The 12,520-nt window shown below is 50.1% G+C and overlaps 1 protein-coding gene across 2 annotated transcripts in view; it reads right to left on the bottom strand.

Moving 5' to 3' along the window:
* GRID1 (glutamate ionotropic receptor delta type subunit 1) overlaps window positions 1-12,520 on the bottom strand; it is a 691,195-nt gene that overhangs the window by 208,386 nt on the left and 470,289 nt on the right. For both annotated transcript variants that reach the window (XM_082717985.1, XM_082717986.1), the window contains exons 7-8: window positions 3,506-3,667; window positions 1,892-2,011 (exon numbers count right to left, since the gene is read on the bottom strand). In XM_082717985.1, the coding sequence (XP_082574111.1) occupies window positions 1,892-2,011; window positions 3,506-3,667 (282 nt within the window). The remainder of the gene's footprint in view (window positions 1-1,891; window positions 2,012-3,505; window positions 3,668-12,520) is intronic.

Below are 12,520 nucleotides of genomic sequence, written 5' to 3' on the forward strand. Positions count from 1 at the left end.
CCCTAGCAGGCAGGGACCCCCACCGACAACATTCTCACCTACTGTGGGACATTGTTGTTGGAGCTGAGCTGAAAGAAGGGGGTTGGGGGCAGCAAGGGAGCCAGCAGGCAGGGCCTGAGTGTCTCTAGCCTCTGAGGATCACTGGGGGATGAAAGCAAGCACAGTGGCAAATGTGACTAGTCACCTCGGCAGGTAGCTACACTCTGCAAGCCCCTTTGGTATCAGGGTGACTAAAGTGGTTTCCTGATTCTCATTGCTCCTTACCAGGTGGGAGTCCCAACAGGAGCTGATTTCTGTTGTGGTCCTGAATAACAAAGACCAATGCTGACCACCCATTCCTGGTCCCCCATCAAACCTCCCAGCTTTGGGCATCCCTAAGAGACATCATGAGGGCTCCCTGATGCCCTTGACATTGCACATCCCACCCTGGCCCTCCGGGGTATTACACCATTGTGACCAACACCCTTTACGATGCCACAAACAAACCTCCAAAACGTCACCCAACCTGGTATGGCATCACAACCAATTATTCAACCTCCTATTATTTATAGGACCAACCAGTGACTCCACCTTCTGTCCTAAAATGAGCTGAAGCTCCCCAACTCCCACATCCCACATGGACCCCCGGCCATCCCATTCCCTCTGTGGGAAACTGGTCCTCTTCCCATGTGATAACCAATGACCACCCCCAGCACATTCTCCAGCCCTCATACCCTCGGCCACTCCACACATGCTTCCTTCTACCTGCTCCTCAAAGAGTACAGCCAAAGAAGGCCGTCACCCAGATTCACAATCTCTCAAGAGCGTGTTAGCATTTCCTGCCTCTCCACTGCCCAACCAATGCCCAAAGCCAGGCTAGAGGCTTCTTTGTTAAAGGTTTATCCTGCCCCAGTAAGAGTTCACTATGTCCTTCTTCTTTTGGGCACTGATTAGTAGAGATGCCCTCCTTTAAATTGTATAGAAATGCATGTGTGTGAGTGTGTCTGTGTGTGATAATATGATCCCATGCCTAAGTGTATGGCAATCAGTTAATGGCCCAACAAACACATGCGCCTTCTGTGTGGGTCATTCCTAGGAATACATCTAAGCCAGCTGCATGGCCGAGCCTTGCAACCCCATCATCCATTCCACACAGGCTCTAAATGACCACATCTGGGGTTCTTGGATAACTGTTCCAATACCTTGCTTGCTACATTGACCTCCCGGTCCCAATACCTACTAGTCTTGACTTCATAAGCCTCCCTTTAACTCTGAGGGTTCCAACTCTGGGCAAAGGCTGCCTCCTCCACCCCCAAGTCTTTAGTCCTGAAAATCCTTCATAAGAAGAGAGAGGAAGAGGCAAAGTATTACTGGAAAGAGACCCCAGGTCTGCCACTCTCATGAACACCAAATAAAACAGCCCAAACCCACCCTGAGCTATGCAGGACTGGGCTCCATCCTTCCCTGCTTCTCACCCTCCTTGTGGTTCATTTTTCTGTTCATGGCTTTGTCTCGCTCTTAGATCTAGGGGACACTGGCTGTAACCTCAGACTCCTGCCTCAGCCACAGTTACACCTGTCCCACAGCTGGGCTGATCTCAGCCACTCTGGAAAAACACTACACCCCTTCCAGCCTCAGCCTAGGCCTGCTTGGTTGGCTGCCCAGGGCCAAGCAGCAGGACCAGGTGGTGCCAGGGACCCTGCTGTGCTCAGAAACTGAATTAGTAGAGCTTCCTGATTGAAATACTCTCTGAGCCTTCTCCACACTGTGCCCCATAAACACCAACATAAAGGGCAGCATTGTCAGAGAGAGACAGGAAGAGGGGACATTGGTGGTGGTTAACACCTGCTCATAACACAGAGCCAGGGGCACCACTGCAGGAAAAGAGGCAGGTGGGGGCCCTAAGACTTACCTTACGCATGTCTTTGCCAAAGGTCTCACTGTAGGTTGTGCCGAGGATTTCAAACTGGACATAGGGATTCGAACTGTCCTCCCGAAACTCCATCACCCCTGTGAGACCAGTGATGTGGCCCTGCAGAAGAGAAGGAAAGCTCATTGAGGAAAATATAGGATGGAATCCCAATGACAAAGAAGGAGAAAAAGGTAGTCCCTACGAATGGGATGATCAAGGTCTTGAGGAAGCACTGGACGGCTGTAATGAGGACAAGGCTGCTAGCAATCCTACAGCCCCAGAGTAAGATCAACGCTTCCCAGACCTCTGCTCATGGGAAATTTTGAAGGCTCGCACTTGATATTCATCCTGGCAATATGATAAAAGCACTTGCTCCTTCCTATGTATCATGCTAGCCATGAGATCAAAGAATGACAGCTTTGTTTCCACCCTCCTAGAGCTTAGTCTTCCCTTGCAATCTGCACCAGGAGTCACCTTAGCCTGAGCCAAAGGGGGGGGCCAAAGGTCAACGGAGCCATATCAGACACACGGTAGTAAGTTACAGGGCAGCATGCCTGTGCCCTGCAGGCCAATAATAGCTCAAGTCCTGGCTTTGCTGCCTGTGCCACCTTGGGCAAGCCATCTCCCATCATCTCCAGCCTGGAGTTAATAAGTTCTGCATCACAGAGCCTGCAAGGTTTGAAGGATGCAATGTGTATGAATCACGGTGTCCAGCACAGATGGGATATGGTGGGTGTGGAAGTCCTGCCCTTCTCTCTGGCCATGCACTGGGCTCTGTAGGAGCAGGTGGCAGAGAGGTTGAGGGAGGCTGTGGCGAGTTCCCTCTCTCTTCAAGCCTAGGGTGGGGGTGTCATCCAGCCTTGATCTCCCATACACTATGAGCCAGGGGAGTCCCAGAGTCTGAGCTGGCCAGAGAGGCACCCCAGCTCTGCAGTAAATTCAGGCTGCAGTAAATTCAACCAACACAGAATACGCTCAGTGCTAATGCCACCAAGCACCATTTACTGTGCCTACAACTCCTAGCACCGTAGATGTCCCTAAATGCTCTTCTGAAGCCTCAGGAAGCCAACTCACTATAACAAGTCTGTGATTACCCAATTCACTCCAAACCCAGCCCTCCAACTCGGTGTCGTGCCTCAGTGTGTACAATACATCATGAACACGGAATACATGTGCACACACACAGATGTGTATGTGCACACACACACACACACACACACACACACAAGCTAAGGTCTTGGTGATCAGCATACACACTGTTGACTGAGACAGCCTGTCTTAGGAACAGTGGCCATCTGGCACACATAAGCTGGGCAGTTGCCTCCATTGTTTGCTTACTTGTAACCTCAAGCAAGTTACTTAACCTCTCTAAGTCCAATCTCCTTGTAGAAAAACACAAATAATAATAATAATATATCCATGAAGCCCAGTTCACCAGCATTTAATGCTGGGAAAGGAAGAGGTGGCACAGAGAGAGGCCTGAGAGGGGCCCGCAGGAGCAACCACGCAGAAAGCTAAGCTTCAGAGCACTTGCTCAAGGGGGTGGGGGAGTGTCTATGCACAAGGAAGGGTCTGTCTTCAGCCTTCGTCCAGTGGGTGTCCCCTTACACGCACCTTTTTTATTGTGTCCAGCATGGACCTCCCTCCATTCCATGGCTTGGTGGACTTGCGTATACAATTCAGGCTTGCCATGCTGTGCCACTTCCGGTCCTCCAGCTTCCGGTGGAAGGCATTGGCCAACATCAGGACGCTATCATACAGGTAGAGGTTGGAGATCTGCAAACACAAAAGCAGTGAAACCCTTTCCACTGATGCATTTTCAGAATTGGGAGAAACCAGCAGAGGGTCTGGGTAATCCAGGGGAACAACACTAATAAGCAGTGCCCAGTATGTAGACCACAGTCTTCTAGCTTCATTCAAAAACCAGGCCAGGCAATGGAGTCCTAAGTAGAATAAGAGCTAGCTCTGCTTCAGGAACTAGAGTGGGCAGTAGATCTGTACAACACTAGGAGAACCAGCACGATCAGCACCATGGTTCAGACTTATACACGGGCTTTGTGCAAGAATGCAAGGGGACGTCCTGCTCAGATAACACAGGATAGGGGAAGGATGGGCAGAAAGCTTCGTCTCAAAGGATTCCTAGGATAAAGGATGGGGCAGCATTACAGAGAGGCAGCATTAGGCCAAGGCCCAAAGGTACAAAGGAGCGGGGTCAGATAGGGCAGGATCTAGCAGCACTATCTATGAAATATTTTAGACTTTGAAATTTTAGGCTATGAAAAATGTATCTATGAAAAATTTTAGGCTTTATGGACCTTCCAGTCTCTTACACGGGGCTCAATTTTGCTGTTATAGCAGGAAAGCAGCCACAGACAACACAGAAACAAGGGATATGCCAATAAATCTTTATTAAAAATAAAGACTTAGATAAAATTCGATTTAAAAAAATAGGCAATGAACTAGATCCAGCCCAGGGACCACAACTGGCCAAGTCCTGGGTTAGAGGGACTGAATCCAATACCAAATGTCTGCATCCAGGTGTAGCGCAGAGAGGAAGTGGGATCAAGAGGGAGGCAGGGATAGCCATGTTGAGCCTTGTGGGTCATGCTATAGAGTAACAACACAGGTGACTTTGGGAGAAGGACGCCATTGGTGAATCTGTGCCCAGAAGTCAGATCTTTGTCTTGGAAAGATAGTTCTGGTCCCCAGACAGGTAAAGAGCGGCCTAAGTGACACTGGCAGCTTATGGTAATGGAGATTCTGAGCCCACAGAGCCTGCCCTGAAGCGACATCACCGCCAGCCAGGGATAGACTTAGGGATCACAACTGTGCACATATGAAAATATCCTCTGCTGAGCCATCCGCTACAGAGAGATGGCTCACAGAACACACCTCAGAACTCCCAAGAGCACGAGTGTTGGGGAGACACTGGGACAACAGTGAGGAGAACATCAGCATCATGCTGGTATCCACGGATGGGACAGATCTGGCTCACTGTCCTCACAGCAACTGAACACCCTCATGTGCCTGAGCCTGAACACCAGCACCCACCCTCTCAGGGGCCCCTCCAGAGCCCTCTGCAGGAAGGAAGGCAGCCTGGTACTTCTCGTCAGCCCACTCCTCCAAGGGGAGGTCAAGGAGCACAAAGGGAGGAGAGTGTAAGGGGCGGGGCTAGGGAGGAGGGGATGTCCGTCCCTGTTCAGGTGTGTGGTCCCTCCTGGTTGCACAAACAACCAATAGCCAAAGTGGGTCAAGGGGATGAGTCTCTGCACACCTAAGCAGCAAGATTTCTGCTAAAAATATTTCAGGAAAACAAAAATCACTGGATATAAATAGGAGAATGTGTCAACCTCACAGGACTCCCAGGAGAATCAAATAAGATCCTTGGTCTGCAGGAAGAACCCCTACTGTCACCCAGCCTTACCTCTCACCACTCCCCAGGCTGGCCCTCACACTCCCGGTACCTACACACCTTATTCTCCACCTGCAATTTCTTGCCTCACGTGTCTTGGGGTGGGTGCCCCCAAAGCAGAGCCCCAGACAAGAGCTGGGGTAGCCTGGACTGCCCCCTGCAACTGACATAGTGCAGGACCTCAAACCATTTGCTCCATCGTGACCTCTAGCAACTCACGCTAACTGCCTGGGGCATTCCCGCCACCGCACGTCAAGCAGAGCTGACCACTTCTGTGGGTGTTCACGTGTCCTGGCCTTGCCTGCAGATCCCTGTCTTAAGCACATGCAACCTGCATCCTTACAGCGGTCACAGGGATGTGGGCCACGAAGGCCTGTGGAAGAAGAGGGTGGGGAATGGACAGGCAATGTTTCAAATGTGGCGGCAGTGTGCCTAGATGACGTGGACACTGCCGACTTAGCTAAGGCCTCAGGCCTAGGGGAAGCAGGCATGTCAGTGGCCAGTGTCCTGTTCCAGAGCCCTGTGGTATACAGGGGCTTGCCTGACAGCAGAAAGCGGTCATTCCCATCACCAAGAACCTACTTCCTGTCCTACAGGGAATCCCTGAACTGGGTCTCCTAGCCCTCGAGCCCTGGGGGCACATTTGCTCTATGAGAAAGACTAACCCACTCTCTGTGCTTGTCAGATCCCGCCTCTCAGGAGCTCCTACCACTGCAGAATAATTGCTGACAAGTCCACCTCCCTTCTGGAATACAAACTCATAATGAGACGTTGTTATAGGACAATGTCAGCCACTTAGAGTTAGCTTGGTTTATTTTATTTTTTTCCAAAAGAATAATTCAAAGTGGAGAGTCCTTCATAATGTGAAGATTTCTCTTCTCAAGACATTCATGGGATTCCCAGCCACCCACTCCTAGCTGACGGCATTCAAGCAGCTGACACTCTTTGACCCACATTCCGTCTCATGCACATGCACACACCACTCGGGACAGCACCGCCCCAGCCATGGCCCAGACCAGCACCCAACGGAATATCCCTTTTTACCTCCAGCACTTCTGTTCACAATGAATTAAGGTACTTAACGAGAGTATGAATGCAGAGAGGCTGGCAATGAAGAGGCAAAAACAGGATGTGACTCAGAAAGGCCAGAGGAAGCCCTTGGTCCTCCCACAAGTATGTCTGCTGGGAAGGGTGACTGCATTTCAGGTCAAAGGAACAAGCTTTCAGTTTAAAGGCTTCAGCAATGCTCTTTCCACATAGATATATCTGGAAATATATACATGTATGTGATAGATATAACTTATACATATATACATATATGCATGTATACATATATATATACACACATATACATATGTATATGCATATATCAATGTGTACATATTCATATATAACTTGTAAATAACTCTTGTATATGAAACTTTTATATGTGAGTGTGTGAGTGTGTGTGTGTGTGTGTGTGTGTATAAAACTTTTCTTACCATCTCTAACCACAGCATCCAGCACCAACCATATAGTTGGAATATGGTTGGTGCTTAATGCATACTTGATGGGTGGATGGATAGAGGGATAAATGGATAGATGGATTGGGGGATGGGTAGGTGGGAGTGAGGAGGGACAGGTGGATGGAAGGATGGAGGGGGAGATGGATGGAGGGACAGATAGATGGGTGAATGGAGGATATATGTCTTGCTAAGAGGATATACACTGATCTTGGTCCCCAAAAAGAGAGAACAAGAAGAAGAAGAGACTGGTCACCTCCACTTTGACTTGGGAGAGAACTTCCTTCAAACACAACTTGCTTCTCATCTACAGCCTACTCAGAATGTCTTCTTGATCCCCACTTGGAGCTCCACATCCTCTTACTCCTGTCCCTTCTCCTGGTTAGATGCTATGTCAGTACTCTTCCCTACTGTAGGCAGACACTAACACCCTGTGTTGATCTGTGGCCCTATCTCTCCTGTCCTACCTTGGCATCCTCCCAATTAGGTGATTTGCCAGTTTCACTGGTAGGGACACCAAGGGAGGGCACTATCTTTACAGTCCAGCTGTTTGCAGACTGGAGTTGGAACCTTTGGGGGAAAGATCAAGAGCAGATAGTAGAAAGGCAGCCTCTGCTTGGGGCTTCATCTGGGTCAGGACAGACATAAAGCAAGCCTTTTCTCAGGGGAGGTGGGTGGAGACCAAGTGTCAGGGGATGGTCATGATCGGCGCCGAACCAAGAAAAGTGGTCTGGAAGGAGAGAGACTCCCCGCTACATGAACACTCACTCATGGTTGGGCTCAAGGGGTTAACAGCCCAAGAAGAGCTCCAGGCCACAGGAGCAGAGAAAAGGCTCCTGGTTTGAAGGACTCTTTCCCTCACTTCTCAGTTAAGGTACAGCACAGAGCTCTTTCACAGAAGACAGACAAGCAGAGCAGGGACTGTCATTATTTAAACCCTCATCCCCTCTGGCTGGCCTAGGGACATTATAGCACAAAAGTGACAAGGAAGCAAAACCGAAAAAAAAAAATTTTTTTTTTCAGGTGAAAGTAGGCATGAGAAGCAGAAAACAGACTGAAGTTTGAGGCCAAGGGCATGGCAGAGGAAAGACCTGGATGCAAAGCAAAAGGCCTGGAACCAGGTCAGAGATGCCAGAGGGAGTAATGTCAGAGGCAGACAGGAGCCAGAGCCAGGCAAAGGGCCTGAGGCTGGAGCCAGAGCCAGGCAAAGGGCCTGAGGCTGGAGCCTATGGCCTCCGCTCTAAGTGGGGACAGAGCTGGAACGGAGGCCAGCTAATTCATTTCCCCACCTGAGAGATACATGCCCGATTCCTCTTTCAATGTCACACTGTACGACTCTGACTCAACTCTGTGTACAGCCTAGCCAGGTGACCTGGTAGGAAGAGCAAGAGCTTTGGAATCATCCCATCCTGGGCCAGCTTTGCTCATTGCCATTCATTCCTCCAGTGCATGGACCTAGCAAGTGTTCAGTACATGCTTACTGAACGGGTGACCTGAATCTTCCACTCACTGACAAAGTCACGTTAAACAAGCCATTTAATGATCTAGATTCATCTCAAGGACAATCAAATCCAATATGATCAATGATCCCGGAGAGGTGCAGTGGGGGTGACCCGAACTTACTTCCCTGAGAAATGCGGACACTAGTACACCCATGTGCCATGCTCTCTGGGGGCAGCTTTTTTTATGGAAGAAATGGAAGGGGGAATGAAGGATCTACACAGGTTCCTGACTTTGATGTGGATGGTCTGAGAGCTCCTCCAGCATGTCCCCGTCTCTGAGCCTAGCACAGGTCTGGTACACTGAAGCCTCGGGACTACTGGGAAACCGAACTTGTTCTGCCAACACCATTTACCCTCTCCCCCAGGGCCCACTGGTCTGAAAGTTGCTTAAGGGCGAGCAGGAGTCATATCTGGATTTTGCAGCTGGTGACTGGGAAGGCTGAGCGAGGATCCCCTTGAGATTATGTGCCCAGCTCAGCTTGAAAGCAGCTTGCCTGGACCGGTATCCCTGGTCTCCTCCTTCCCCAGCAGTGAAGTACAGCTGCCACAGTCCCCAGTCCTGAGCTGGGTCTTCTGGGGCTGCACGGGCCGAAGTGATGCAGAACTGCCTGTATGGGAAAGGCTACTTCTCTACCCTCAGGGAGTTGCATAAAAGGTACCAATATAGGAAGGCCCAGAGTGGGGGCCTCACGATGCCCTGACTCAGGTTCCTGAAAGGGGGGTGGCTTGGCCCATTGCAGGGGAAGGTCTGACATTGGCACCGCAGGGCTGGCTCAGCCACAGGAGCCTTCTGCAGCCCACCCTGCCATGAGACCACCCAGGTGGGCAGGAGAAAAGCGGAGGCAGGCAAGTATGCCTAGAACAGGGGCAGCTACAGCCCAGCCCTGTGGGAACCACCTTGTTCTATACTCTGTCACCTGTTACCCATTACCTGCTCCTGACCAGACTTAGGGGCTTCAATCCCAAGGAAGCTTCCTTATGTCCTCTCTATGTGGTGACTTCCCACAACCACAGCATGGTTCAGGTGCCCTCATTTCTCCCTAGGGAAACAGCAACCACTGCTTACCTTGTCTCCCAGCCCACTCCCCCATACCCCCTCCTCCTTAGTACCCTGGCAGCTACCCTCTGCCCTGACTGAACTCCAACACCTCTCACCTCCCACCCCTCCCCTCAGACACTGAACTCGGCCCCTGCTTTCGTGGGCCCCTGAGTTTCTGTATATGCTATTTTGTTCTAATCTGTACATGCTGCGGAAGAGAGACAAAATTTCCCCATTTATTTAGAGTTTGTGGGAATTAAGACAGAGCATAATGAGTGCATAAGGAGTGTTTGTAGAATTAGTGAATGCTAAATGAATAGATTTAAGTCTGTTCTTAGAAAAAAAAAAAACACCAAGGTAAAGACATATCAAGGTATTGGCAAAGAGAATGCTTCCTACAATATGACTGACAGAGGATAGAGGCCACACTGGGAAAAGGGGATATGTTCCATGGAATGATATGTTCCATAGGGAAGTGTCCATCTCCAGACACAATCTGGGCATTTCCAGGAGACTGGGGAGCTGGTGGGGGCAGGGATCATGGCAAGGCTTGCATTTCCAAAGCCAATAACCTGTGCAAGAAGTGGGTCCTCAGGAGGGAAATGGGAAAGGTGAGGACACATGTCTGGGAGGTAGAGGACAGAAACTGGCCAGAAGCTCTTGACTAGGGCCTGCAAGTTCTTGAGAAACCCAGGTAGAACCTCCTCGCTGCTGGATAACCAAAGACCAATCGCATGAAGCCAACCGAGGACTCAAGATGGAAAAACAGATTTCATTTTTTTAAGAGTTAGCACCAGAATCCACACTACATCAGTAACTATATTTTATTTAGGAAACTACCTGCGTCAGCAGGAACGAAGGCTACCAGTAAAACTGTTAAGTTGATCTTCATGAAAAAATGAGAATTTACTTTGGAGTCAAGACCCAGAGAGAGAAAATAGAGGACAGATAGGAAGGCCAGCAGGAAAGAGAGGATAGAGCCCGAGGGGGAGGGGACAAGCAGGGAACATTCCCCAGCAGGAGGGGACTTAGGACCTCACGGGCTATCTGTGCCACTACAATGCCAATGCCCCACCCTGGCCCCTACCATACGTGACAGCATCTTTGAGACTTGGGTTTGTGCGTGAAGCCAAGAAAGGCACTGATTTTGCATCTGGGTCAGCACTGAGTGAGGTGCAGCCCATCCCCTCTGAAGCCCAGATGATCTGTTTACTTACCTGAGTCCCCAGAAGCGGGATTAGGGCCAGGAGAAATGAAAATATAAGCTTCCCCAGCCAGCCTCCCCCTCCCTGGGAAATACGCTAAGCTCTTCAGGAGAGCTATCCTCTCCTGATTCCATGGGACCCCGGCAGGTGGAGACCTGTGCCCCCCGCCCTCAGACTGGAAGGGAGAGGCCCCTGAGGGACAACGGCCCCACTGTATAGCCAGCTCTCGGGAGACGTTTCCCTGTAGCAAATCTGAGGGTGCTCCAGCCTTGTCTCCATTACACGCCAGGGCCCAAGGAATTGTTGCGCCTTCACATTATCGAGGGAAGAATCATGCTTGAAGGCAAAGGAAGACGAATGGCAGGCCAGGGTCACAGCCACACAAGCCAGGTCCATCTTGACACCAGACCATTATCCCCCCCGCACCCCCACGCCAGAGAGAGAAACCTCAGAGATGTTTTCATTAAGAAAGTCTATATTTCCTCCAGGCTCCTATGGAGCCCAGTTTTCTCTTCCCTCCATCATTAATCAAGCCAAGGGGACTGTTCAGGGAGACCTCACAGGGGCAAACAGCAGGAACTAATGTCAGACCAGATCCTCAAACAGGCTCTGGTCATCCAGCAAAGTCAGACAAGCAGCCAGCAGAGGGTCCTGCTGGGAGGACAAGCTGATGCCCAGATGTCACAGCTTGAGAAACCCATCCCCAGGCAAGGTCTTTCTGGCCAACTGCTGCCAGCCCGCCCATCCTGAGAGAGACCACCACAGCCCGGTCTGAGGAGGGAGCAGATAGTAAAGGGGATGAGGCAGAGGGCAAAGGGGATGGGGAGCTCTGCTCACCACCCAAGCCCCAGGGATGGCAGTGTAGGGAGAGGCATTGGTCCACACCTGATGCTCTCTGGGCTCCAGATGCACAGGTGGCTGTGTGTGGCCAGGACAGCAGCTGGCTGCAGCCAGAGAGACCATCTGTGTGACTGTCTCTGACAACGGCAGTGAGGATCACGCTTCATCGTGTGCCCAACAGGCCTCCTGACCGACGGTTGCTCTGTGTTCCCTCTGAGGGTTTAGGGTGAAAAATGGAAAGCACTGAAAGTGACATGAAGTCCAAGGTAGCTACGGTGTGGGGTAACTCACTGTCACTCCAGAGGAAAGGCTTCTACTGGGAGACTGGCAAAAAACTTGTAGCCAGAGAATAATCCAGAAAGCCCTACAGAAATAGGGACAGATGGGGAGGGGGAGTTTTGAAATATTTTCATAGACTCAGCAAGAGAAGAGTGAATCCATCTATCAAGTCACTGAACACTTTAAAAATGCACTAAGAGGAGAAATTCCAACCTGAGGGGGCATTTATAATAATACTGCATTGGTCCCCCATAACTTAATTCAAGAATCAGGCTCCATGCAGACCAGACAACACATTTCCTATCCTATTCCCCTTTGAAAACCCATTTGAATATAAACGGGGTCAAAATGTGACAATATGTCTGTTAGTTCCATTGCAGCCCAGAAGTCACCAGACGGCACGTTCTGAAGACGGAGTACTTTCTAGATTCTCCTCTGAGCAAGGCTGTCTACGAAATCTTAGCAAAGTCTCAAGGTTCTTGGAGACTAGTTATCACTTTTATTACTGGCCGAGTCAGACAGGCCCTAAACTAACTTGTCAGGAAAATAAGAATGAGAAATACCCAAATGAGACAGTGCTTTGTAGAGGAAAGTAGACAAGAGCACGCGGGCAAATATAATGCTTTTTGGAGCTCCGAGAAGTCACTTACTTAGGTATTTTTCCTCCAAGAGTCTTTCTTTTTACTAAATAGGAACCAAATTGATTTGCTATAAGAGGGCTAGCTTTGAGTCTGGAGCACAGAAAATCCTGACCGCAGGCCTAATAGAAGAAAATAGGGTTTCTGAGCCCAGCTCAGTGGAGGAGCCAAGAGATAGACGATCTGGTAAAAACTTCCCATTCATGATGGTC

This window comes from Mustela nivalis (genome assembly GCF_964662115.1).
Source record: "Mustela nivalis genome assembly, chromosome: 2".
Classification (NCBI taxonomy): domain Eukaryota; kingdom Metazoa; phylum Chordata; class Mammalia; order Carnivora; family Mustelidae; genus Mustela; species Mustela nivalis.